Source organism: Dipodomys merriami, unplaced genomic scaffold (genome assembly GCF_024711535.1).
Source record: "Dipodomys merriami isolate MVZ:Mamm:240054 unplaced genomic scaffold, mDipMer1.0.p SCAF_412, whole genome shotgun sequence".
Classification (NCBI taxonomy): domain Eukaryota; kingdom Metazoa; phylum Chordata; class Mammalia; order Rodentia; family Heteromyidae; genus Dipodomys; species Dipodomys merriami.
The window spans coordinates 540,132-565,341 of record NW_027205738.1 but is presented as its reverse complement, the minus strand read 5'-3'; the positions used below and the strand labels follow the sequence as shown (position 1 = coordinate 565,341).

The following is a 25,210-nucleotide window of genomic DNA, read 5'->3' as shown; positions in this document are numbered from 1 at the left end:
CACAGTCCTGTCCCTATACTCAGTGAGAGCTGCAGCTTCCAGGCCCCTCTGTCCTAGAGTCCTGGTGTGTGGCAGGTTTAGTGCAGGCCAGAATGAAAGCCCAAGAAGAGCCTTCTATAAGATTTGGCAGTCTCCACAGGCCGCCTGAAGAGGGAAGGAAGGGCTGCCATCCCTGTGCTACTCCATCAAGGTCAGTAGGGAGTTCCTGTCCTCAGGACCAAAATATTCCCCTCTATCTAAGTCTCCTAGATTTCCCCAGTCAAGCCCACCACAGAGGCAGGCCTGCCGGGTCCTCTGTGTCCTATAACTAAACTCCAAAATACTCCCAGCCAAGAGATTGAGAGTAAGAACTGAAATGGAGAAAGCCAGAAGCAGGACAACTAAAACTCAGAACATAGAAAAACAACCTCTAAGCTCCCCGAGGAAGAAGAAACAGCAAAAGCTAGTAGCACTTGACCTGAGGTATGCCCAGCCAGCAGGCTTGGGTGGTTCTCTGCAAACCTTCCCAAGTAGCCATACCCTCCTGTTATAAAAGGAAAGCAGGGCAGTTCAGTCCCTTTTTTTTTTTTTTTTTTTTGGGTCCGGTTGTGGGGCCTGAACTCTGGGCCTGGGCACTGTCCCTCAGCTCTTCAGCTCAAGGCTAGCGCTCTACCACTTGAGCCCTAGTGCCACTTCTGGCTTTTTTCTTTTTGCTTATGTGGTGCTGAGGAATCGAACCCAGGGCCTCATGCATGCAAGGCAAGCACTCTACCACTGAGCCACCTTCCCAGCCCCAGGTCAGTCCCTTGACTTCTCACCTCAGACCTGGCCAAAGGCAGAAGCTCCCCACCCAGCTAGCCCACAGTGACAGCCAGAACTGGTTGCCCTCAAAAGGGCCTCCCTGCTATAGGGCCTCACCCTTCATAAGCACTGGCACCTGCTGCTAGGGAGCCATGAGCATGAGTCACCATAAGGCTTTTTCCCTAAAGGTGTAGGTCCTAGAGTTGAAGCCCTGGAAGCACACTTCCCTCAGCTTCTGCAGCTGAAGTAACTTCAGTGCCAAATGCTTGTTTTCAGTAGGCTTTCACGAGGCGTACCAAGCACTCCCTTAGGAACCCACAGCATCCTGTCCCACTTTGACAGCAGTCACAGAGAGCTGCTACTGCAGCAGGCCAAGAGAGAGGTCTGTCCTTCAGTGGCTTATCTCATCACTCCTGAATGCGAACAGATGGGAAGCTGGGAGCTTGGAGGGCCCAGAGTGCCCTTGGATCTCTCTGGACTGCAATTGCCCTGAGTCTCAAAGCCCTCCTCACCCTTCTCCCCTTAGAAAGGGCTTCCCATGATAATAGGGTTTTAGCCTGTGGGCCTCTCCATTCTTGTAATTTGGAGACAGAAATAAAATGAGTTACCTCTTGAGTTTAGACAGGATTGGGCTTAAACTGCGGTATCTGGAGTTTTAGGTAACTAAGAGGGAGTGGGCTCTGCTGCCCTCAAGAATGTTTTGGCTCGGGGTACTGATGGTTCACAACTCTAATCCTAGCTACTCAGGAGGATGAGATCTAAGGATCACAGTTCAAAGCCAGCCCAGTCAAGAAAGTCTGTGAGACTCTTTATCTCTAATTACCCACCAGAAAACCATGGCTCAAAGTGGCAGAGCACTAACCTTGAGCAAAAGAGCTCAGGGACAGAGCCCATGCCCCGAGGTCAAGTCCCATGACAGACCAAAAAAAAGCAAAAAGAATGTTCTAACCTCAACTCAGGGTTCTGCAGTTCCACAGATCTGGAAAACAGAGCTATGATACCTCTTCACCACCCTATGCTCTCTAGTCCACCCAACCCTCACCACTACCCCCCCACCATGTCTGATGCTACAATTTGTATTTGCCAGAGCTGACCGTCCCTTACTAAGGGATCCTCCCCAGCCAGCAGCCAGCTGCCCTGGTCTTGAAGCAAAGTACTGGGTGAAGTAGACAGCTACATCTCCCTCTACCCACCAGCTCCAGGAAGCTGCTGCTCAACTTGTGTCTCAAATCTCTTTCAGCCTCCAGGAGGAGTTCCTGGGACACAGCCATTGCTGCCCAATTCCATGGATCCCACACGACAACAAGGTAGAGAGGGCAAAGCAGGTGCCTGGGCATGAGGAGGGCTTGTCCTGCCTTGACCACTAACCTACTCCCTCCCACAGGCCACCCCAACATGGGAGGATCGATGCAGAGAATGAACCCTCCCCGAGGCATGGGACCCATGGGTCCTGGCCCACAGGTAACCAGCCATCTATCTATCTGTCTGTCTGTGTAGCCTTCTCCCCTGCCATCTGTGTGCACCCGCCTTCTCTCCCCTTTCCACAGTCTGTCTTCCACATCTCTGCAGGGCTAAGAGCAAGGGGGTGTCCAGGTTCCCAGGTCCCACCCTGTCTATAATGGGCAAGCAGCCAGCAGTGCAGAGGAACCTGAGTGGGCATCATGAGAGCCATCTCATTGGCAGAACCTGCTAACAACCTGATAACTTGGAGAATTTGAAAGGCAGAGAGTCTGGTACCATGAGCTGCGATGGGGGCCTCCAGAAATCCATAGCTGCCTGCCGCTCAGCATGGAGTAGACCTGGGATAGGTTAGGAGTCATTGTATGTAATGACCCGGAGACAGGACAAGTAAGTGGCAGTGTGTCACTCACTAGCAGTCTTTATGTGTCCTTGGATGAGTCACTCTGAATTCTCTGGCCCTCAGTTGGTCTGAATTTCTCTATCTGTTAAATGAAGGAGGGAGTCTCAGGGAAGGAGGAACTCCTGCCCATTTGACCAGAGCACACCATTGCCCAGAAGAAATTATTTCAGGCGCCCCATGTACCTCTTCACAATGACAAGCACAGCATTTGCCCCATGCCCTATAGAGCAGGGCCATCTACACAAGAGTTGGTGGTTCTTCCTGCCTAGACCTTCTCACAGTTCCTCTCCTGCCCCTAAGTATTTAATGTGGCAGAGTTTAGTTTCATTGGGAATGCTCCAGAACCTGACTTACCTTTTTTTTTTTTCCTCTCCTAGTCATAGGGCTTGAACTCAGGGCCTGGGCACTGTCCCTGAGCTTCTTTTGTTCAAGGCTCGCCCTCTACCACTTGAGCCACAGCACCCCTTCCAGCTTTTTCTCTTTATGTGGTACTGAGGAATTGAACCCAGGGCTTCATGCATGCTAAGCAAGCATTCTACAACTAAGCCACATTCCCAGCCTATAGAACCTGACTTTCCTGAGGGAGAAGGGCAGTACTGATATTTGAACTCAAAGCTTTACACTGGCTAGGCATTGTTCTGCCATGTAAATCACACCTCCAGCCCTTTTTTTGCCCACCTCCCCCCTTCTTCAGATAATGTCTTATAATCTTGCTCAGACTGTGATATACTGTTTCTGTGTAGCTGTAATTATTGGAATGTCCCACACATTGTTGTGATGGAGGTCTCACTAACATCACCTTAGCTGATCTTGAGCTATAATCCTCTTGATATCTGCCTCTTGAGTAGCTAGAATTAAAGGCATGTTCTACTGTATCTAATCTAGAACATGACTTTCCCAAGGAAGCTAGAAGTCTTAGGAAAGTGGCTTCACATACTGAGAAGGTGGCTAAGTGGCTTCACACAGGTTTATATTCTAGAGCATTCCTTCCTTCCCTCCTTTTCTGCCCTGCTTAGATTTGCCTTGTTCTCCCTGCCTTGGTTGTAGGTGATAGAGATTCTCTGGGTCCTCCACAGGTATCTGGTTTCTCCAGGCTGGTGTAGTGCCTCCCGTTTACACATGTGTTTTCTCTCCCTCTTCTTCTCCATCTCCTTCTCCCTCTCTTTCTCTCTCATTTTCTGGTGGTTAATTGGAGATACGAGTCTCATGGACTTTCTTACTAACCTTGCTGTCTTGGAACCACGATCCTCAGATTTTGGCCTCTTGAATAGCTAGGATGACAGGCGTGAGCCATTTAGTGCCTGGCTATTTGCTCTCTTGAAGAGAGACATCTATCCTATAGACCTAAAAGCCTCTGCTCACTCCAACAAACCGATCCACTGCTTGAAAGGTCTTAGGGAAGTCCTGTCTTTGGCTGAACCCATTCTGGAAGAAAATGAGCGTGCAGCATTTGCAGCTCTGGTGTTCTTGTTTTATTCTTCTTCCATCCCTCAAAGTTCACGTGTTCACCATCAACTTTCAAACCACCAAGTGACTACCTATGTGGGGCTGCTTATAAGAGGGGACAGGATCTGAAAACAGCACCCCTCTTCAGAGTCCAGAATGGCTCTCAGTACATGGCCTGCGCCACATGGTAGACACTCTTGGTAGAGTCAGCAGTGGATTTGGGTTTTCAGTGTAATATGGGAGGGTGGGATCTGAGACCCCCATGGGGGGATGATCAGAGCCTCATTTGTAAGCTGAGAGCAAGTGCAGCACCTTGCCTATAGGCTGTTGAAAGAAGGAAGATCAAGTTCTATATATGATAGCTAGACCTTGGTTATGGCTATGAAGTGTCCCAAACCCCTTCTTCCTGCAAAATCATAACAGTTTTTTAAGCATGAAGATTAAGAGGTATAGCTACAGCTCAGTGCTTGCTTGCCTAGCATGTGTAAGGCTCTGGATTCTATCCCAGCACAGAAGTGGGAGAATTTGTGTAACTATAGTAAGTGTGGGGCTCTCGAAGCTGGCAATGGCTGCCACCCCCATGTCTGAGACAGGAGTCTTCTGGAAGCTTAGTTAGGGCTTCCTCCTGGCTTAGGGTCTCTCAGGTGAACCAAGCATCCTCCTCTCAGTACAGTGCAAAGAGATGAGGGCTCTAGTGGCTGAGATCTTGCTGAAAAGTCCTCTTGGTCTGAGAAGGCTGTTCTGGCCTCCCTCAGCAGTGTACAAGGGAAGGAGATGACAGCTAATGCTCCCCTGGAAACCTCAAGGGCTCACAAACATCCCTCCTGCCCTTAAGGAAACCCTTAAATATTTTGCCCATCTCTTGCACCCATATGGTTGGAGTGTAGTATTAAATTCCAGAATCAAGCTCCTCCACAGGCAGTCTAGAACATCCATACCAGCCATCATTGGAGGCAGGAAGGTCTGGTGTTTGTATATCCCTGGACCGTTTATAAAACAGGAGGCCAGGTGACGTTCTCACTGGGCTCATGGTATGGCAGGGTGAGACAGTGACTGTGAACACCCACTTGGTATCCTGTGGATCCTGTCTTCTTCCTACAGGTCCTGTGTTCTGCCTCATGCTGCAGTCCAGGCCATAGTAAGTATGCAGTCGCTGTAGATAGTCGACAGTAAGCACCACTGTGTCATGTAGTGAGACCAGACACAAAAGGGGAACACCACCATGTGTGATTCCCAGTGGGAATTAAATTGTGTTTAGCCAGTGACCAGAACTTTTTGAACTTGGGGCTACTTTATTGGTTTCAAAACAAGTAGAGTAACTTCTACCTTTTGAGCTCTATTGTGTTTCCACATAAACATCCCAGAGGAGCCAGCATCCCAGGTGGTCCCTGCCCTTTGCCTCAGGGTCTCAAATGAGGTTCGCTCTGGGTTTCTGAAGTGACCAAGAGCACAAGGGAAGCAATACTGCACTTGGTTCCAGAAATTATGTGCCTGTCAGCTCTGCAATGACCTTTGGTCCAAGAGTTTGGAAGGCAAATCCTGTTAGATAAGTCTAAAACTACAGGGCTTCTGGTCCCCTTGGGGTACAGAGCGTGCTACACTCCATGCACGCCCCAAAGCGATCAGATCTCAGGGCATTGCCTGAGTAGTTGTTGTTCAGATTGGGAACTAGAGTTAGATTATTTGCCTGTGTTTGAAAAGATTCACAGGAAGGATAACCTGTACTCTTCAGGGACTACCCTGCACTTCCCAGAGAAACTGCATCTGCTGGTGCCCTTGCTGATCCAGGGCAGAGTCAAGCTCAGGGCTTCTGAGGAAGCAGAAGCTGGACTGGGAGCCTAGCTCAGGTGGTAGAATGCCTACCTAGCATTTGAAGGCCCTGAGTTCAAACTAAGGGTGAGGATGAAGGGTCATTAATTCTGGTGCAGAAGCCTCAGGAATGGGCAAGGATAGAGTAGGGCCTTGAGGAACCTCTCAGGGTAGGATGGCCATCCCCTGTGGTTTGAGGTTGGTTCCCTGGACAAGTGAGTCTAACAACTAGGTGGCTCCTCTACTGTTTAAAAGTGAAGAACAGGGTGGATCACAGGAAGCACTGATAGCCCTGTGGAGGTCCCATAGGCCACTACAGGAGGCCCTGCCCCTGTCCCATGTCTTCCTATCACCCCTTGGGCCAGCAGAGCAGACTGAAACCAAGAGGGTACAAGGCCTGTATTATTTCTGACTGTGAGTCAGACCCCTCTGCCCAGGGGATGAGGGTGAAGAGTGGGAGAGGATGGACCTGGGTGAACATGGGCATCCTGTTGCTCCAGAGCAGTGCTGAAAGAGATAACGGGACAGCTTCTGGGTAGTAATGTCCCCTCCAGCAACCCAGCACTTCTATAGGTAGGTGCTGCTGTCAGAGAGGACCTATCTCCAGAGTCTGAAATCTAGCTAGTAGTAAGCTTTCAGCTTGGTGTGAAAAGCTGCTCTTTCTAATTAGAAAACTTGGCCTCCAAACTTGATTTCAGCCTGGCTTTCACTCCTACTTACTAAGGGACCTGGGGCAAGTCCTTGGCTTTTGTGGGCCTCCAGGTTGTCACTTGAGCAGTGGGAAGGGTGAGAGGCCCCCTAGGGTCTACATCTCTGGGAGGGAGATGTGGGGTTTCTCCATGCAGGAAGCTGCCTTGCTGGCTGGGTGAGAGGCTACTGCAGGCTGTGTAGGTTGGTAGAGTTGGGAGTAAAAGGAGACGACACCCTGCCCTGGGGTGTGGGCTTTCCCCCTTGCCTGGTGAGGGGCAACTGTGGTTTTCTAGGAGGTCTCACTCTTCCCAGAAGACTTTCTCATTAGCCAGCAGCATGGTGGGCAAAGAGCTGCCCTGAACGTGGTGAGCTTTCTTTGAGGGCAGGGGCTGGGTTTGTGGAGGACAGGAAGGAGTGGCTAGAAAAAGCATTAAAGGTCTGGGAAGGTGGCTCAGTGGTAGAGTGCTTGCCTTGTATGCATGAGACCCTGGGTTCAATTCCTCATCACCATATAAAGCAGAAAAAGCCAGAAGTGACGCTGTGGCTCTAGTGGTAAAGCACTAGCCTTGAGCTGAAGAGCTGAGGGACAGTGCCCAAACCCAGAGTTCAGGCCCCACGACCAGCAAAAAAAAAGAAGAAAAAAGAGCATTAAGGGCTGCTGCTGCCATTCCAAGTCAGTATGCATCCCTTTGGCTTTCAAAGCACTTAAGATCCAGCACTACACCATCTGTAGGAAGGGGTTGAAGTTCATGGGCTCTTGGTCCCCATTTAAAACAAGCACAGCCCTGGCCAGACCGTGGGCCTTGTCCCAGCTCAGTCATGCACACTGTGAAGCAGCAGCATCACTGTTCTGCAGCACCTCATTTCTTAAACCTCTTTTATGGGGATAGAAAAGTGGTTGCCACAAACATTTAATGTTGGTATAGTTCCATGCTGATAGCTCACACTATGATCCTAACTACTCAGGAGCCTGAGATCTAGAGGATCACAGTTCAAAGCTAGCCCAGACAGAAAAGTCTATGAGACTTTACCTCCAAAGTACCCAGAGGCATGGCTAAAGTAGTAGAGCTCTAGTCCAGCAATCATGAGGCTCTGAGTTCAAATCCCAGTACTGCAAAAAAAAAGGGGGGGTGCATGTAAAGCACATGGCCATGACTGTCATGGAGTAAGAATCGTCATTTGTAGCTTGCCAAAACATCTGCAAGTGGTCAAGCTGAGGCTGGGTATCTGATTGCTGACCTCAAATCTCTGGCTCTGCTCACCACCTGCAGAGATGGGGAACATCTGACCCTATAAAACAGGCCCATGAAATCCTTCAGAGACAAACATTTGCTGCTTGTTGGCTGCTGGCGATGGCTAAGAATGCTGGCCCTGCAGGATCCTGTCCCTGCCCACTGTCTTCTCAGACCTTGGTCTCCTTCTCTATAGGATTACAAGGACAGAGACTGAATAAAGGTGTATTGTGTGCTCAATAAAGAGCAATACATGTTGGCTCTGCCATCCAAATTCTACCAAACTGTTACTTCAGATTCCCCTGCCACAGTAGAGCTGCAGCAAGGCACAGTTTACTGCCCAGGCATGGGAGCATGCAGGGGCTTCTGGGAACTTACTCCCCTGGAGTCCAGCAGGAGAGGTGGCACCTTAGGAGTAAGTGGGTAGAGCAGTGATCCCCTGGTGGACAATGATGGCTCGCAGAGGTACTGCCCTCTGAGCTCCTACTCATCTGCTTGAAGCTTAAGTAACTCCATGGGGGAACCCATACCTGTTTACCTTCCCCTGAGCCCTGTGAGAAAGGTGTCCACTAGCAGCTTGCTTGACAGCCATGTGCTTTTGAGAACATCATCTTGAAGCCCCTATAATTGCATTGACTGTTGTGACTCTCCCTCTGTGCTGGCTTGTCATCATGGTCCCTGTCACTTGGTCCCCACCCTGCCCCACCTTTTTCTGAAAGAATGTATTATTTTTTTCTCATCAGATCCTCTTCACAGACTAACCCTCTCGCTTATGTTCTGTGTTTGTCTTCCCTCCCTCCTTCTCTCTCCGGTTCCCCTTCTCCTTCTCATAGACTGACCCTTGGTTATCGTTGCAGAATTACGGCAGCGGCATGAGACCACCACCCAACTCCCTCGGCCCCGCCATGCCCGGGATTAACATGTAAGGCAAAAAGGCCCCAGCCAGTGGCTCAGAGCCCATGGCTTCCCTGCCCTCTGTTGGCACCTGGAAGACTCTTGACAGGAGTCGGTGCTGGTGCTTCTCTGCCTCTCAGTGTCCTTATCAGTAAGAGGATGTTGACAAGCTGGGAACAAGAGTTCCGTGCTTATGTGTGCCAGGCCCAGTGCTGGGCGCCATGTAGCAAGTAGCCCACCTCATGTTCATATCACCCTGTGAGGGAGCTGTTAGGATCCTCCTCTTACAGCGGGGTCACTGAGGCACAGAGAGGTAAAGCAGCTTGTTCAGGCTCACATAACTTATTGGCTGAGTCCAAATTTCAATGCCTATATAAATAGCCACTGTTCTCTAATGCTTTAGTCCTTTTTAAAATATTTTTTGTGAGAATCTGTGGACTGCCTTCCCGAGAAAATGCACATGCAGGAATTTTATGTTATTTTATAAGCATCATATAATATGTGAATTTTACATATAATAAAGGGGTTCATAGATTTCCACATATGGCCTACTCGTTGCTACCCCAGAGCCAGATAGCCTCTGGGACTCGGACTGTGTGAAAGGTTTTCTGTTACTGATGTCAGCCTGCTCCTTCTGCCCATGCTGGCTCATCCTCTTACATTCTATTACAGCATTTTCATTGTCTCCATCTTTCCCTCTCAGGGGCCCGGGAGCTGGCAGACCCTGGCCCAATCCCAACAGTGCTAACTCAGTGAGTATCCAGGTCAGGTGGGATCTTGGTGGCCAGTGAACAGGTCCTGGGAACAGGGTGGCTAGTGTCACTAAAAGAAGAAATACAGTAGAGTTCTACCTGATGCCTCCAAAGAGGAGGCCACATGTATATAGGTGGAGCCTTGGGACCATGATAGAGCCAGGGTTGGCTCTATCACACTCAGCACAGTCCTCAAAAGCTGAGAACCTGAGCTTCAGGCATGTTGTCCGAGCAGGTTCTCCCTGCAAGGTGGCTTCTAGCCTTCAGAGGAAGGAGTGGTAAGGGGCTTGGCACAGACAGGCTGGAGGAGAGGAAGCGCTGTCTCCTGGCCTCCTACACCAGAGGCCACCTAGGCCCCTCCCCCAGGCTCCTCACAGGATGGGACAAGTGACTAGCCTCCAGGAACCACTCAGTGTGGCATCAAGACCCAGGCTTTACTTCCATCCACAGCATCACACAGCTAGCTTACTTGGTCCCAGTCTTTTACCTAGAAGAGTGGGTGTGTCCTCAAGTGGGTTTGGAAGCAAAAGGGGCACACCCTACCTATTGGGGAAGGTGACTCCAACATAGGGCTCCTACATCTCATTTCCAGATCCCGTACTCCTCTTCATCACCCGGTACCTATGTGGTAAGTGTGGCTATGGATACTGCCTGCCTGTGTGTGACTGATGGTGCAGCAGGGGAACAACTTAGGGTCCTATCTCATTCTCTGTCAAAACTCCCGCTGAACACAGGTTCCAAAGTCCTAGGCATGTGCAGGTCTACAGGGGCCCCAGGCATCCCCATAACTGACCTGGGGGCTCTGAGCTTCCATTTAAAACTTCTGACTTACCAGTTGGCATACACATAAGCACATGTGTATGCATGCCCCCACAATTGCCTGTGGGCTTGAGGAGAGGAAAGAGAAATTCAAGAACTCCCTGTAAACTCAGGTTTATAGCTCTGAATGTGCACCAAGGTTTAGCAAGAGATGAGTGCCAGGCTGGCCTGGGCATTGGGAGGGAACGCGTGGCCTCCTCATGCCTGTTACCACTGTTTGTAACTGATGCCAGCTTTTATCTCATCTCAGGGACCTCCTGGTGGTGGCGGCCCTCCAGGAACACCCATCATGCCTAGTCCTGCGGGTAAGAGGGTTTGAGGGAAAAGAATCTGGAGGGAAGATTGTTGGTGGGCCTGGAGTATAGGGCCCAGCCTTTCATCACAGGCTCCTGAGCAGCGTAACCTCCTTTGGAACTGTGATATTCAGGGATTTAGGGAGCTGTCAGCCTTTGATGCCCCTGCCCACCCTGTGGCCGCTGATCACACTTCTTCTGGTTCTTGGGTACTGCTCTGTAAAAAAACAAAGCTTTGCAGAGAGGTCTGGGAACAGGGGTCTTGTTGTCTTATTGTCCTATGTGGGCATTGCTCTAGACCACTCAAAACAGCCTGTAGGGCTCTGGGACCAGGATTCTAAGGAGAGTTCTATGCTTCTGTCCTCCTGAGAGGAAATTGCTTCTATCATGTTCTTTACCCAGAAAGCACATGTGAATACACATGAACATGTGCACACATGCATGCACATAGTTATTTCTTTCCCAACTGAGCCTAGCCAGCCAGAGGAGTATAACATATAACCCCAAAATAAGAGAGGTAGCCAAGATTTCTGCCTGAGAAATACGGTGCCTGTCCCCGACAGAAACGTGTTAGCTGATTGCTGATTTCCTAAGGAGACTTCTGTGGCTGAGTGGGGATTCAGAGACCCCTCACCCCCAGCTTCCCATAGAGGGAAGCTGCTTCAGCTACAGGGGTGGATACTGGCGGCGGCTGTGATGCTCGGCTCCCTCCCACACTCGCTCCCTCTTCCTCTGCTGCATTTTGATGAGCTTCATGACCTACATTCACACTGGGTCACGTTAACCCACTCCGTATGTTAATGTGCCTCCAGCCCCATCTCTGCTCCCCCTCCTGCCCCCTCCGCTTGGCAGGATAGCCCCTGGGTAATTTGCAGCCTTTCCCTTTCCCTGATTTGATTAAAGCCCGTGAGTGTGGCTATGGGGGCAGCACAGGTGCATTCTTACTGGCCCCATGATGCTCCAGTGTTCGGTGAGGACAAGGATGGGCCTGTAGTCCTCCTGGGTCGTGTCCACACTGATGCCCAGACACCCTGAAATTCTTCGTTTTGTGGTTGAGTGGTTTTTACAGTTAAATTTTCTGTGATTAAAAACTTTGTGAATCTTCATTAAATACAAATTAGCCAGAAAATGGTGGTACTTAGAGGAAATTTTAGGTGATAAAATACAAAAGAATGAGTTCAAGTGCCACAAGTTTGTTTTAATTAAGAAATGAATTAATCACCTCAACTTATGGGTTTGCACTATCCTACAGATTCAACAAATTCCAGTGACAACATCTACACCATGATTAATCCCGTGCCGCCTGGAGGCAGCCGGTCCAACGTAAGTCTGCTTTCTACTCATTTACATAGCAGATACCATAACAAATCATAATTAACTTCATCAGCTGAGGGGAAAGCAAGTCTAATTGATTTCAGCCATTTGTTACCAAAGATGAATAAAATAAACCATCAGAAAAGTGATTAACTCTTGGGCAACTCAGTTCCTGTTTCATAGCTGGCCAGGGTGGAAAGGATAGCATAGGGTGTCTCTGGTCAGGGTGAGGGCACTGGGCTTACTTTGAGGACCTGCTGTTGCATTGGGGGGGGGGGTGGAGGGCATACTTTGAAGCACCAGGCTTCGAAGGCCTGCTCCCTGTGCCTGTGACTAGTTCTGCTACCCTGGGCAATCCTCTCTCCTGCTGTCTCTTTCTTGGGCTAAGGGTGAGGACTCCCACCCCCAGGATGTGTGAAACTTTGGGGGACCCGTCTATCTCCTATTGTTGCCCTGAGCTGTTACGCCTGTGCCTGGCAGCTGTTTTGCTGCCATTCGTGCCATACTCATGTCTAAAGGCCACTTCCCTCCCTTCTTCCTCTCAGTTTAAAGTTCCACACTTTGAAGGGCATTCCAGCCCAAGTCCCGCCTGTTCTGACTTCCACTTGCCCTCTTTTCTGAAGCCCATTGGACACAACTTGCCTGTGCATCCATAGGCGCCTCACTCTGCTACCAGCTCCCCACAGACAGCCCCGGGTACCTCTCTCCTCCAGATGCTGTTGGCTTTGTTGGCCCAGTTCCTGAGCTGAAACCCGAAACATCCGAATCGGTGCTCAGTGTGGGCTGTGTCTACTATGACTGCACACAGTTTTGTTTGCTTATTGTGGTATTGGGTAACAATCTCAGTCCTTTGCATGTGTTAACCATGTGCTCCACTACTGAGCTGCACCCCAGCCCTGAAGACCAGACACATTTAATTTCCCCAGCAGCCTCCAAGGTCAGGCTCTTTCTTTGTGGGGGCCATGTGACCAATAACTGCAGGAAGCTCCATGTTCTTACCCTCCGCTGTCTGGTCCCCCAGCTTCCTCACACCTCCTTACTAGGGTGACCAGTGTGTGGATTTGGGCATTAAAAGTTCTGTTCCCCAGGGCACCACGTGCCCTTTTTCTTGGGAATGAATGTAGAGCTTGAGCGGAAAAATATGAAACCTATATAGGTCCTGAAGAGGTTGGTACACTGTTGAATTGGACGTAGAGTCACTGTCAGTGCATTTTCCCTAACCAGCATGGCTGGTGATTGTGACTTGGGTACATTGTCCCTAGAGCTGTGGCCTGCCACAGAGCTGCCTCTAACTGCTTGGTCATATTCACCCTTGTATTTGTGTTGAGGTGGTGCTTGCTTCATTTTTAACATTGCAAATATGGTGACCGCGTGGTTTCTAAGCGTTCACATTGTGAAAATGGGAGCCATGCCACTATCAGCAACAGCATGACCCAGACATAACAGAGAAAGAAAGCTGAATGACCATGTTATTTTAATGACAGGTAGAAGGACATAGACTGCTGGACTAGGGCAGTAAAGGACACGTTGCACAGCCTGTAGACAGGAACTTGGGGGTAGGTGTGGCAGAAAGGGGATGAGGAAGCACCAGAGCCTGCATCTTTCAAGTGTGGGATGACACAGCCACGTCCTGCTGAATCAAAAGCCCTTTTTGTCCTCCAAAGACACACCGGTCTTCAGTCAAAAATAGCAGTCACTGAATTAGCTTGGGCATACCCTGGAAAGAACACCATTATCATCTCGTTCCCTGATTGCACCGGGAACTGAGAAGGTTACAGTTCCTGTTTGAGAGATTGCAATGAAAAGTCCTATGTATGAACCAAATGGGGGGGGGGGTGTTGGTAACAGATTTGACTCATTTTGATCCTGACTGATCTTACCCATGACCCAGTGAATCAAAATTGATGTATTGAATCTTAGCAACACAAGCAAGTTTGTTACGGCTCAGGGTCTAGCTCAGTGTTTGAGCACCTGCCTAGCATGCATAGTTTATTGAGGGTCCTCAGCACCCCCAATAAACAGAACAAAAAAGAAGCTCCTACTAGGTCTTTTGAGCACTGATTTGAAAGTTGGGAATTTTAGATCACCTTGGTTTCTATGAAGATTGAAACTGAAGGATGAACACAGAAGAATGTTGCTTTCTTATACAGATAGAAAGTAGGCTTTACTCATTTATCTGATAGCTGGCAAACTATACACAATACACTAGTAGTTTCATTTAGTCTATATCTTGTTTTTGTTTTGTTTTGGTCCATCATGGGGCTTGAACTCAGGGCCTAGGCACTGTCCCTAAGCTTTTTTGCTCAAGGCTAGTATTCTACCACTTTGAGCCACAGCTCCACTTCCAGTGTTTAGGTGGTCTATTGAAGATAAGAGTCTCATGGATTTTCCTGCCTGGGCAAGCTCGAACCTCAGTCTCAGCCTACTGAGTAGCTAGGATTACAGACGTGAGCCACCAGCACCCGGCTTAGTCTGTATCTTTTTACAACAAAAACAGAAACATCTTAATGTTCTATACTTTTGCACCTAGTTACTACCACAAAAGGTATGATTTGTCTACCTGGGACACTAGCCTTTATGATGGAAGTTTGGGTCACTTTTCAACTTCCTCAAATCATGCAGAAGAACTGAATGGGTTTTTTTATTCCACAGAAACAGAATTTCTCAAAACAGGTGCCCACAAGATAAGGTTATCATTGGAGCTGGGAATGTGGCTTAGTGGTAGGGTGCCTGCCTAGCATGCATGAAGCCCTGGTTTCAATTCCTCAGTGCCACATACACAAAAAGCTGGAAGTGGCACTATGGCTCAAATGGTATAGTGCTAGCCTTGAGCAAAAGAAGCTCAGAAACTGTACTCAGACCCTGAGTTCAAGCTGCAGGGTGGGGACTGGTGGGGGGGGAGGGTGAGATGGTTATCATTGTTATGGCCATAGAAGATGTTGAAAGACTGGCCTGCTAGGAAAATTCCTATTTTTTGAAAGTGCAAAGCAGGAAGGATGTCCATCTCTGATCTGGAAGTACATTGCATTGAAATCAAAGAATCACAGTAAAGGGGAGAGGAGCACATTCTTTCTCCCCCAGTGTGTTCATCTTTAAAGAGGCCATGATGGGCCCAGAAGGGGTGAGCCAATCACACCTGAATTGTTCAGCATCATGTGGAGGTTGCGGCAAGATCTATGCCATAGAAATCACGACTTTTTAAATGAGACTGCTTGCAAATTCAAAAAACAGTCACAAGGAAGGGCAGCCAAGTTAAACAGTACTTTCAGTTTCTTTATTAAAACTAACTTCCTTGGAATCCAGGTTGGATCTCAGAAGTTCGGATTACCTCTGTGTTTAAACCCATTTTTTCTCTCTAGTACTCCCCACCCCCACCCCCCCAAAAAAATGCCACTGTGCTGCCTAGGCTTAAGCCATCCTCTGGAATAGCTGGGAGTATAGGGACTAAGAAAATGAGCTTTGATTGATCACAGCCTGTATCCCACATGTGCTTGGTGTGGTTTTGCAAATGATGGACGTCGTAGGCCAAGTGGTCATCCAGTGAACTTGTAGCTAACTGCAGGTGCTGGCTGCCAGGCAGCTGGTCAAAGCCAACTATAGTCATAAGGGGGATGCAGCTCTTGAGGTGCTGGAAATAATTCCACAAACCTGTGCTGATAAGAAAAGTTCTCCATGTTCCTAGTGTGAACAGGATTGTGAAAGGATTATCCGGTGTTAGGTTGAACTGATGGTTGTCCTGCAGGCTGCAGAAGGGCAGACAAGTCAACTGAGCTTTACATTTGACTCTATTCCTGTTTCCACTGTATTTTTTTAAAAAAATGTCCTAATGGCTACAGGTACTTCAGACATTGTCAAAGGAAACAAAAATCTCCTATGTGGTAATGCAGAAGGAAAAGGCTAAATTACTGTATTAGAGGATAGAAACATTATAAAAAATGTTTTATTTTTCTCACATTATCATTACTTAAACCAGCCTGCCTGCTCCTGTTACATTATTTCAATAGTAGCATTTATGTAACAGAAAAGTAAGTCTTGCTGAATACATGGTTCCAGATAAGACAGCTGGCCATCCACAGGCAAGCTATAGGGATAAACCTATAAAACACGCAGAAGAAATACAGCAACAATTCTTCATGGTCTGTGTTAAACATGCTTAGATATAACATCACCTGCACAAAGAACAGAAGAAAAAAGTAGAAAAACTGGACTTTTTGTGCATTGGTATGTGTCTATAGTCACAGATACTCCAGATGGCTTGAGCCTGGGCAACATAGTGACACTTTTTTGGGGGGTGGGGGGAGTGGGCAGTACTAGGGTTTGAACTTGGAACCAGACAGTTGCTCAGCTGGTGCTTATCACTTGAACCATGCCTCTAAGCCCTGCTTTTTGCTGGTTATTTTGGAGATGAAGTCTCATGGACTTTTCTACCCAGACAGGCTTTATCCCTCAGTCTTCAGATTTAAGCATTCTTAAGTAACTAAAATTTTTTATCTATTAGGAAAAATCAAATGGAACACAGTAAAGTGCCACGTCACCCCCCATATATATATAGTTAGTGACTAGTTCTGGGAGGATATGGAGACACCAAAACCTTGCTTTGCTGGTGAGAATGTTAAATGGTGCAGCTGCTGTGGAAAACAGTCTGGCAGGACCAAGAAAGGTCAAACATAGGATGACCATATGACCCAGCAATTGTATTTCTAGAAATGAGCATGTGCCCACACAGTGCCTTGCATGCAAATTGGTGTTTCAACAGCCAAGACTGGGAACATCCTGAATGGACTGTCAAGTGATGAGTGCATAGCTGAAGCATGATGCACCCATACAGTGCAGAAGGAATAATGCAGCTGGGTGCCAGTGGCTGTTGTCTATAACCCTAGCTATTCAGGAGGCTGAAATCTGGAGGATCATAATTCAGAGTTAGGGTTAGAGACATGGCCCAAGTGGTATAGAGTTACCAGCTTAGCTAGCAAAGCCAAGCAAGCAAAAGGGCCCTGAGTTCAAACCCTAGTACTGCCCCTCCCCCTCCAAAAAGTCAAATTCTAGTGTATTTAACAACATTCAAAGTGAAAAAGTCAGCAAAAAAAAGTGTGTGATTCCCTTTACACTCGATGTCCAGTATAGGCAAATCCACAGATACAAAAAGTAGATTCATGGTTGTCTGAGGTTGGGGGAGAAAGAACACTGAGGACTGACTGCTGGCAGGCACACAATTTCTTTGGGGGAGATGGAAATATTTTGAAATTGATTGTGATGATAGTTGCACAACCCTATGAGTGCACTAAAAACCACTGAATTGTATACTTCAAATGGGACAAACACAAAAATGTAATTTCAAGTAAATACCTGACTGTTAAGTATTTATGTTAAGGTAATGACATGCATTTATGTTGAAGTGATAACATATATATGAGCATACATTATGTTAGCATGTTTGGGATATTTGGCTAGATTCTGGGTTCCAGGGTTTGGGGTTTTTTTTGGTCAGTTGTGGGGCTTGAACTCTGGGCTTGGGCGCTGTTCCTGTGCTTTTCTGCTCAAGGCAAGTGCTCTACCACTTGAGCCACAGCGTCACTTCCGGTTTTTTAGTGGTTTATTGGAGATAAGAGTCTCACAGACTTTGCTGTCCAGGCTGGCTTTGAACCGTGATCCTCAGATCTCAGCCTCCTGAGTAGCTAGGATTACAGGCATAGGCCACCAGCGCCCAGAGCCAGGGTTTTGAAAACATTAATCACTCTTGTTCTCATATTGCATAGGATAGTAAACACCAAGTTAGTTAGCACAGAGGGAGGTAAGGTGCTAAACCCCAGAGTGGCATAGGGGGGTGAGTAGGGAAGCAGCTCCTCCCAGCCCCATCTTGGAATCTGTCTGGGCCTTGCTTCCTGCACGCCATGCTCTTTCCTGCCCCTCCATGCTGCCAGCCCCCTACATGGCTTTTTGCTCTTGCAGGATGTCTAGCCTGCCTTTGCCTGCCCAGATTCTACCCCTCAGTTGTGCTCATGCTCAGCTTTGTATCCTCAGCACCTAGTGCAGGCCAGGTGTCTAACAGTGCTCTGGCCTTTGGTTGCCTCCTCATAGGTGGGTTTGGTAGTTGTAGGCAGCCTGCGGATAGAGAAGGATGGATCTCTAGGTTCGGATTTGCCTGCCCTATCTGTTTGTGAAAGGCTTATCAGCTATCCCAGCACTGACTGGTCCTGTTTCTGTTGCCCCTAAAATGTATTCATGCTTAAGGAGGTACATGGAGGAGACTAGTAGACAGCCCTGGGCCAGACTGCCAGGCCTTCATCTCTGCTGTTTGTAAAAGGCACATAAAAAGCATGCGTAATTTTGGCCCCCGGCCTGCCACTGCCAGATACCTGTGTGGCTGCAGCTGGTGAGTCAGGCTCTGCACGTAGGGATGGAACGAGCACTATTGATTGAGAACTGGGTGGCCTTTAGCCAGTCCTTTTCCCTGGGTTTGTCCCTTTGCCCAGTACCCAGGAGCCTGCTCCATCCAGTTACGTGCACTTAACTCGGGCTGGTACAAGGAGCCAGGTACCAGAATGGAGGTTCCTGGGCTGCTGTGGTGTAGGGCTTGTGTCCTCGAAGGTTTATTGGCCAACTCACTGGGTAAGGGAGCCATGAGGGATGTTGAGAGCCTGGGCCCACTAAGCCATGCTCTGTTGCTTCTCCCTCAGTTCCCAATGGGTCCTGGCTCAGACGGCCCGATGGGAGGCATGGGTGGCATGGAGCCACACCACATGAATGGATCACTAGGTAAGCTAACTCCGGTCCTGAGTCACATTCCCACTGTCCCTTGCCTAACTCTCCTAGCTACTTGCCCTCTGTCTGGGCTCCTGGCCCAACCGGACTGGTATATATCATTCTTAGATGTCTTTCTTTTGTGGGTCATGGGGCTTGAACTCAAGGCCAAGGAACTGTCCCTGAGCTCTTTTGCTCAAGGGTAGTGTTCTACCACTTTAAGGCACAACTTCACTTCTGGTTTTCTGGTAAATTGGAGATAAGAGTCTCAGGACTAGCCAGGTGCCAGTGGCTCACGTCTGAAATCCTAGCTACTCAGGAGGCTGAGATCTGAGGATCGTGGTTCAAAGCCAGCCCCGGCAGGAAAGTCTTGAGACTCTTTATCTCCAATAAAACCACCAGAAAACCTGAAGTTGTGCTGTGGCTCAAGTGGTAGAGCACTAACCTTGAGCTGAAGAACTCAAGGACATCACCCAAGCCTAGAGTTCAAGTCCCACAACCGACAAAAAAAAAAAAAAGTCTCAGGATTTTCTTGCCCAGGCTTGCTTCAAACCATGATGCACAAATCTTAGATGTCTTGACACATAAGAAGCTCCATACCCAGACAGGAAATTCTCTGCATAGATAGAATGTGGGATCTAGGGGAAGCCCAAGGAAGAGGCTGGAGACCTTCCAGGAAAAATGAGCAAGAAACTAAATTGGATTCTTCTTTCCTTCCAGGGTCAGGTGACATAGACGGACTTCCAAAAGTGAGTATGCACTGTCTGTCTCCTCCCTGGCATACCCATTCATGGGGGCAGGAGCTTGGAGAGACAGGCTCACTCTCCTCTCTTCGTTCTACAGAATTCTCCTAACAACATAAGTGGCATTAGCAATCCTCCGGGCACCCCTCGAGACGATGGCGAGCTAGGAGGGAATTTCCTCCACTCCTTCCAGAATGACAACGTAAGGCAGCATGTTCCTCTTACATTGGGTCCTAGTCCTTTTGGTCAGGCCTGGGAACCCTCACAAGCTATTGACTGTGAGTCTGGTCTGCACTCAATGCTGTGGGCTTCTCACCTCCATTTCACCTAGCCACTGCCCAGCCTAGAGGGACCACAGGCTAACCTGACAAGCCTTGGACTGAGAGCGAGGCATCGGCAGGGCAGCATTGCCCCAGGAGCCCATTTCTACCTGGCCTTGGGAGGAAGAGCCATGCAACCAGGCATTTCAGGGTGTCAGGGCCCAGCCATATGCTGCCCATAGTGGGCTTTTTGTATACTTGCCTTTCCAGAAAACAACCTTGGAGAACCCCCGACTGGCCCCCAGCCAGGGTACCCTGGTGGAGCCCTGGTTCCCCAAAGCTCAACTCCCTGCTGTCTCAGCTGCCCAGAAGAGGCGGCTGCCAGAGTTCTGAAGGGCACACAGGCTGGTCCTAGTAGTGGCCTTTAGTCCTCGCTTCCTAGCCCTCATCTTGGCCCTGTCCAGCTGTCACTGAACCTTAAAAACTTTATCAGGCCCCTTGGGAACTCACGCCCTTCTCTCCTCTCATTCTTCCCTCAGTATTCTCCAAGCATGACGATGAGTGTGTGACCCCCCTGTCCGAGACGCTGAGAGCCGGCATTGTAGGCGGAAGATGCCAGAAATTATGCAAGAAGTGAGGTGTCGTTACCAGGAGCTGGGGGAGGGCATCTCCCATCCCCTCTCCATCCCCCTCCACTCCCTCCTACCTTTCCAATTTTAGTTTCATGCAATAAAAAGGCTGAACTTTTTATTTCATAAAACATGAAGGACAGAACTCAAAAGCAAAAATGTATTTCAAGTCAGTGACCAGAAAAATCCAACCCCTTGCCCTTTCTTGAAAAGGGCCTTTTCTGTAATGACATTTTTTGTTTTTTGAGGGTTTTTTTTTTTTTTTTTTTTGTCTTGGGTTTTATCATTGCTGGGATTTTGTTGTTGTTTTCAAGGGGAAAGGGTTTGGGACAGTAATTTTTAAACACGGAAGCTTCTAGCAAGCCCTCCACCCCAATCAACCTCTGTTTTCTTCTTTAAAAAAAAGGAAAAGGAAAAGGGCAAAAAAAAAAAAAAAAAAGAAAGAAAGAAAGAAAGAAGGAAAAGGAAAAAACCCCGCAAGCAAGCCCTGCTGTCTTATCTGTCCGTCCCCAGGCCCTTCCACCTTGAACCTAGTGCAGGTGTGAGATGTCACACTGTTCGTAGCCATCTCAAAACAATAAACTGGACAGCTCGCAATCAGTGGTTTCTTTTACAAAGCTGCTTTGGGAAAGGAAGGAAAGGAAATCACCCTTTTCCAGCTGGTGTTTTGGCCTGGTTAGTGACAGCAGCGCACCTGGACGCCCAGCCCACCCCCATCACATGGGCCAGACCACCCGCCCTGCCACGCGCAGCCGAGACCACCGCCGGACCGGCGCATGCACTGTGTTCCCAGGACTGCTTCCTCTCCCGGACTTCTGTCCGCCCAGCCTCCCTGCCTCCACAGCCCCTCCTCAGCCCCCACCAGCTTCACTGGATGACTGTGACCTGGCCATGGAAACTGTGACCTCCACGTTCTGGTCCCGGGCTTCTCACACCGTCACTCCCGTGCGCAAGGGCAGGGTGGGCTGGAGTTTGGTTTTTTTTTTTATTCTCTCTTTGTTTGCCCTTTTTCAAAGACAAGAAACTGAGCAGAATTGCTCTGTATATGCTTGGAACTGGATGGAAAGACTTTGGCATAGCTGTGGGGGTGGGGGAGCACCAGCAACCAAACAGACATGCTGTTTCCAGTCCTATTTTTCTGTTTTGTTTTGTTTTTCAAAAGCCGACAAACCCAATGGTGGAGCCTGTCCCCTCCCGGGAGGGGGAGACTGGCAGCCTCCCTCACCTCACCCCTGCGGGAACCTGCGTGTCTTGCCCTGGAAGACACGGAATTCTTTGTACATTTACACTCCCCCCTCCTTACCCCCCCTCACCCCTCCCTCGTAGCTGGTCTTTGTTTTCTTACCTCCCCTTTCTGACCCATGTATATCATATTATGTGAGATACCATCTGCCTGAAAAAAAGACCTTGTGCGGATTATTGGGAACATTGTAGCTGTTTCTGTGTTTTTTCTTACCTTGTAGTCTGGTTCTGAATTATGAGAGGAAAAAAAAAAGTAATTATGATACATTGTAGTTTGTGTACGATATATGTTGATAACGTTTTATTAAAGGGACATCTTTTTTCCGCAGCCCTTCCTGACATGTTTGGGGGACATGGGTTGGAGTTGATTATGCTGATTGTAAAGTATATGGCAACTCGTGAAGTATAGATTCTGTGCCTGGCTCAGGCCTGCTGACATTTTGCCTTCTTTTCCTGGGCATGTCTGTGCTGTGTTTTGTGGAAAGCTGCCCCGGTGGCCCCTGGGGATGTGGGTTGGGAGGGTCCCCCCAATCTCCCTCAAAATATTGGGAGCCTGCTAACAGTTCCAGTTTCTTGTCCTGAAAACACACTTATTTTGCTGGAACATCTTTGTTTCTGGAAATAGGAAAAGGTCCCAGGAGCTCGCTGTTTTGTAAGGCTCAGATGGCCAGGCTGGTCCTGTGGGTCGCCACCACTTCCTCAGATAGGAATTTTGCCAAGGCCTTTCCCTGAAGTGCCTGGTGTGTTAGCGACTGTGGGGTGATACACCAGGCTACTGTTTTCTTTTGTTGGTACTGGGGTTTGAACTCACTCAGAGCCTCATGCTTGCTAGGCAGGTGTTCTACCACTGGAGCCATACCCCAGCCCTTTGTGCTTTAGTTATTTTTCAGATTAGGTCTTACATTTTTGTGCAGGCTGGTCTGAGTCAGTATCCTCCTACTTGAGGTTCCCAAGTGGCTGTGACAGCTGTATACAACTGTGTCCAACCTTTTTTTAGAAAGGATCTCAACTATTTTGTTTAGGCTGGCCACCTACTCCTCCACGACACTACCCACAAGAAACTGGGATTTCAGGCATGAACTACCATGCCCAGGCACTCTAGAAGGATTTTGGTGGTGGTGGTCATAGGGCTTGAACGCTGATCCTGGGCACTCTGATTTTCTGGTGGTTAATTGGAGGTAAGAGTCTCACGGACTTTCCTGCCCAAGCTGGCTTTGAACCGCAATCCTCAGATCTCAGCCTCCTGAATAGCTAGGATTACAGGCGTGAACCACCAGTCCCCTGCTACCCTGGAAGGATTTTAAGAGTAGCACAGACCTAAAGTTTAGAGAGATCAACAGGTGAGGCTGTCAGGATGTGGGTAAACTGTTCCCAGCTGTCATGTGGGCAGGAAATGCTGAGGGCAGGGATAAGAAGAGAGGCAGAAGACAGGGTGGGACTGACTTGATAGTGTTTGGGGAGCAGAGCTGGCACCCCCGAGCGTCTCATTTAAAGCCTAGGCAGAGCCCAAGCAAGGTGAGAATTGAGTTTCTAAGGATCGTGGGAACAGACTGCGCAACGCCATGTTAAAATCTTGCCTTTGTCTCTAGTTGCAGTGTGGCAAGGTTTGTTTGTACCTCTGTCCCTGGGTTTCCTCATCTGTGAAATGGGGATAATGATTTACCTACCTCGTAGGATGTGAAATATCCTTGCTGGACAGATGAGGGGACTTAGGCTGTGACTGGCCCTCACTGGCACCTCCTCAGAACTGCCTGCTCAGTGATGGGGTTCCCCAGAGGAACTGAGAGCAGACAGGGACTGTGGACAAGTGCTGGGAAAGAGGAAGAGCTAGATCACTGAGAGGCCCCATGAGCACTCTTTCCTGCCACCCTACTGCTGCAGCTCCCAGGCAGTGCCTGTCATTCCTGCACAACCCCATGGCCCTGGTGAAGGTTCATTCAGGCTGGCCCACCCAACCTTGAGGAAAAGACTGATTCTTCCTGCCGTATCATCACTGCACCTCCCAGGCCTGGCCAAGAGATAAGGACCAGGCTGGAGCTCTACTTTGTGCTGGTGCCCAGCATCCTGAAGGAAAGGCAGAGTCCTTCCACAGAGGAAGGCTTTACTAGCTCATCCCAGAAGCAGACAGGAGTAGTACAGGAGTCAGACCCAGGGTAACCACTGCTGCATGTGAGCATACATGTGAGTGTGTGTGCCAGTACTGGGGCTTAAACTCAAGACCTTATACTCTCATTTGGCTTTTTTACTCACGGCTGCCCAAGCTGGCTTTAAACCATGATCCTCAGATCTCAGCCTCCTCAGTGGCTATGATTATGGGTATGAGCAACCAGCACCTGGCCCACTCCTTTCCTGTTAGTCCACACTGTCCATAAGACACCTGGCTAGGAGCCCACAAGAGGGGAAAGGCTGGCCTTGCTGAATACCTGGTTTCTCTTGGCTCCCTGAAATCAGCATCTACACACACGCATGTGCACATGCACACCTGGGAAATAGAACCTGGACTTCAATGACCTGTGGAGACTCCTCTGTCCATGAATACAGGGGGAATGGGTGCTTCAAGATTCATAGACCTGGCTGGGAAGGTGGCTCAGTGGTAGAGTGCTTGCCTTGTATGCATGAGACCCTGGGTTCGATTCCTCAGCACCACATAAGCAAAAAAAAAAAATGGAAGTGGCATGTGGCTCAAGTGGTAGAGCCCTAATCTTGAGCTGAAGAGCCAAGGGACAGCACCCAGGCCCAGACTTCAGGCCATGACCGACAAAAAAAAGATTCATAGACCTCAGGAGCCTAACAATGGCTCTGGCCCTGACTCAAGTGGATCTGAGCCCACTGGCTTCCCCGGGGCTTAACTTTAGGGCTAGGCAGGGAAGGAATTAGGGCCTACTCAGGGAAAGGGCTGACCCTACTCTACCCCACTCTGGGATCACAGGGCTTAGCCTTGGGGCTTGAGGTTAGACACAAAGGACCAGATGTCGAGGGAGGATGGGACTGTGGAGCCCAGAATCTGCCGTCTAGACATTCGCCACCTCCTCAATTCTCGGCCTCCATCTCAGCCTTTCTAGGGCCCCAAAGATCTCCCTCTGAGCCTCTACAGACTTCCATCCGTTCACCATGTGTTTGTTGAGAAGACCTGGAAGGATGGTGCTGCACCTCCCTCCCCAGAGGTGGGGCTGGAATGGCTCAGGCAAATTAAATTGAGGTGGCATAAGACTGGCTGAAATCACCTGGGAAGTGGAGACCAGCCCAGCATAGGACCCTGGGGCTGTCAGTAATCAGAAACAGGAAGTGATTGAGAAACAGGAGGGACCAGCTGAGGCAGAGGAGAGAAGAGAGGAAGGAGGGAAGGAGGGCCTAGGAGGAGAGCAAAGGGTTCTAAGGCCAAGTACAGTGTGCCCTGAGCTGTGGGGGCCCTGAGTTAGGGGTGAGGGGCTGAGGCCAAGTTTACACTCATCAACCTCTACAGATATGGGCCATGGGCTGTCCTGCATTTTCTTGTTCCTCAGCACTTCACGCCCCAACTGTGTAGAACTCTAGAGGGCTTTTTGGCCTAGGACATTGGTTCTGCCCTGCTCTGGCTGGGCCTCTCCTAGTTCCTTATGGAACCCAGATCAATTGGTTCCTCCATCAGGAGGCTCCTAGGCTGGGGCAGCTGCCTGGGTCCCCAGGGCTCCTGTGCTCTGTGGTTCTATACCTGCCCCCTTTAAC

The 25,210-nt window shown here is 49.1% G+C and overlaps 1 protein-coding gene across 4 annotated transcripts in view; it reads left to right on the top strand.

The window, feature by feature from the left end:
* LOC138807144 (single-stranded DNA-binding protein 3) overlaps positions 1-21,943 on the top strand; it is a 156,814-nt gene extending 134,871 nt beyond the window's left edge. For 2 of the 4 annotated variants that reach the window (XM_069992734.1, XM_069992736.1), the window contains 11 exons: positions 2,021-2,087; positions 2,165-2,241; positions 8,676-8,740; positions 9,416-9,464; positions 10,057-10,092; positions 10,534-10,588; positions 11,829-11,899; positions 18,568-18,646; positions 19,352-19,380; positions 19,475-19,576; positions 20,174-21,943. In XM_069992734.1, coding sequence (XP_069848835.1) covers positions 2,021-2,087; positions 2,165-2,241; positions 8,676-8,740; positions 9,416-9,464; positions 10,057-10,092; positions 10,534-10,588; positions 11,829-11,899; positions 18,568-18,646; positions 19,352-19,380; positions 19,475-19,576; positions 20,174-20,203 — 660 coding nt within the window. In that variant the 3' untranslated portion in view covers positions 20,204-21,943. Of the gene's footprint in view, positions 1-2,020; positions 2,088-2,164; positions 2,242-8,651; positions 8,741-9,415; positions 9,465-10,056; positions 10,093-10,533; positions 10,589-11,828; positions 11,900-18,567; positions 18,647-19,351; positions 19,381-19,474; positions 19,577-20,173 lie in introns of all 4 variants that reach the window. The other 2 variants (XM_069992733.1, XM_069992735.1) reach the window with 1 other exon arrangement.
* Positions 21,944-25,210: the final 3,267 nt, after the last annotated feature.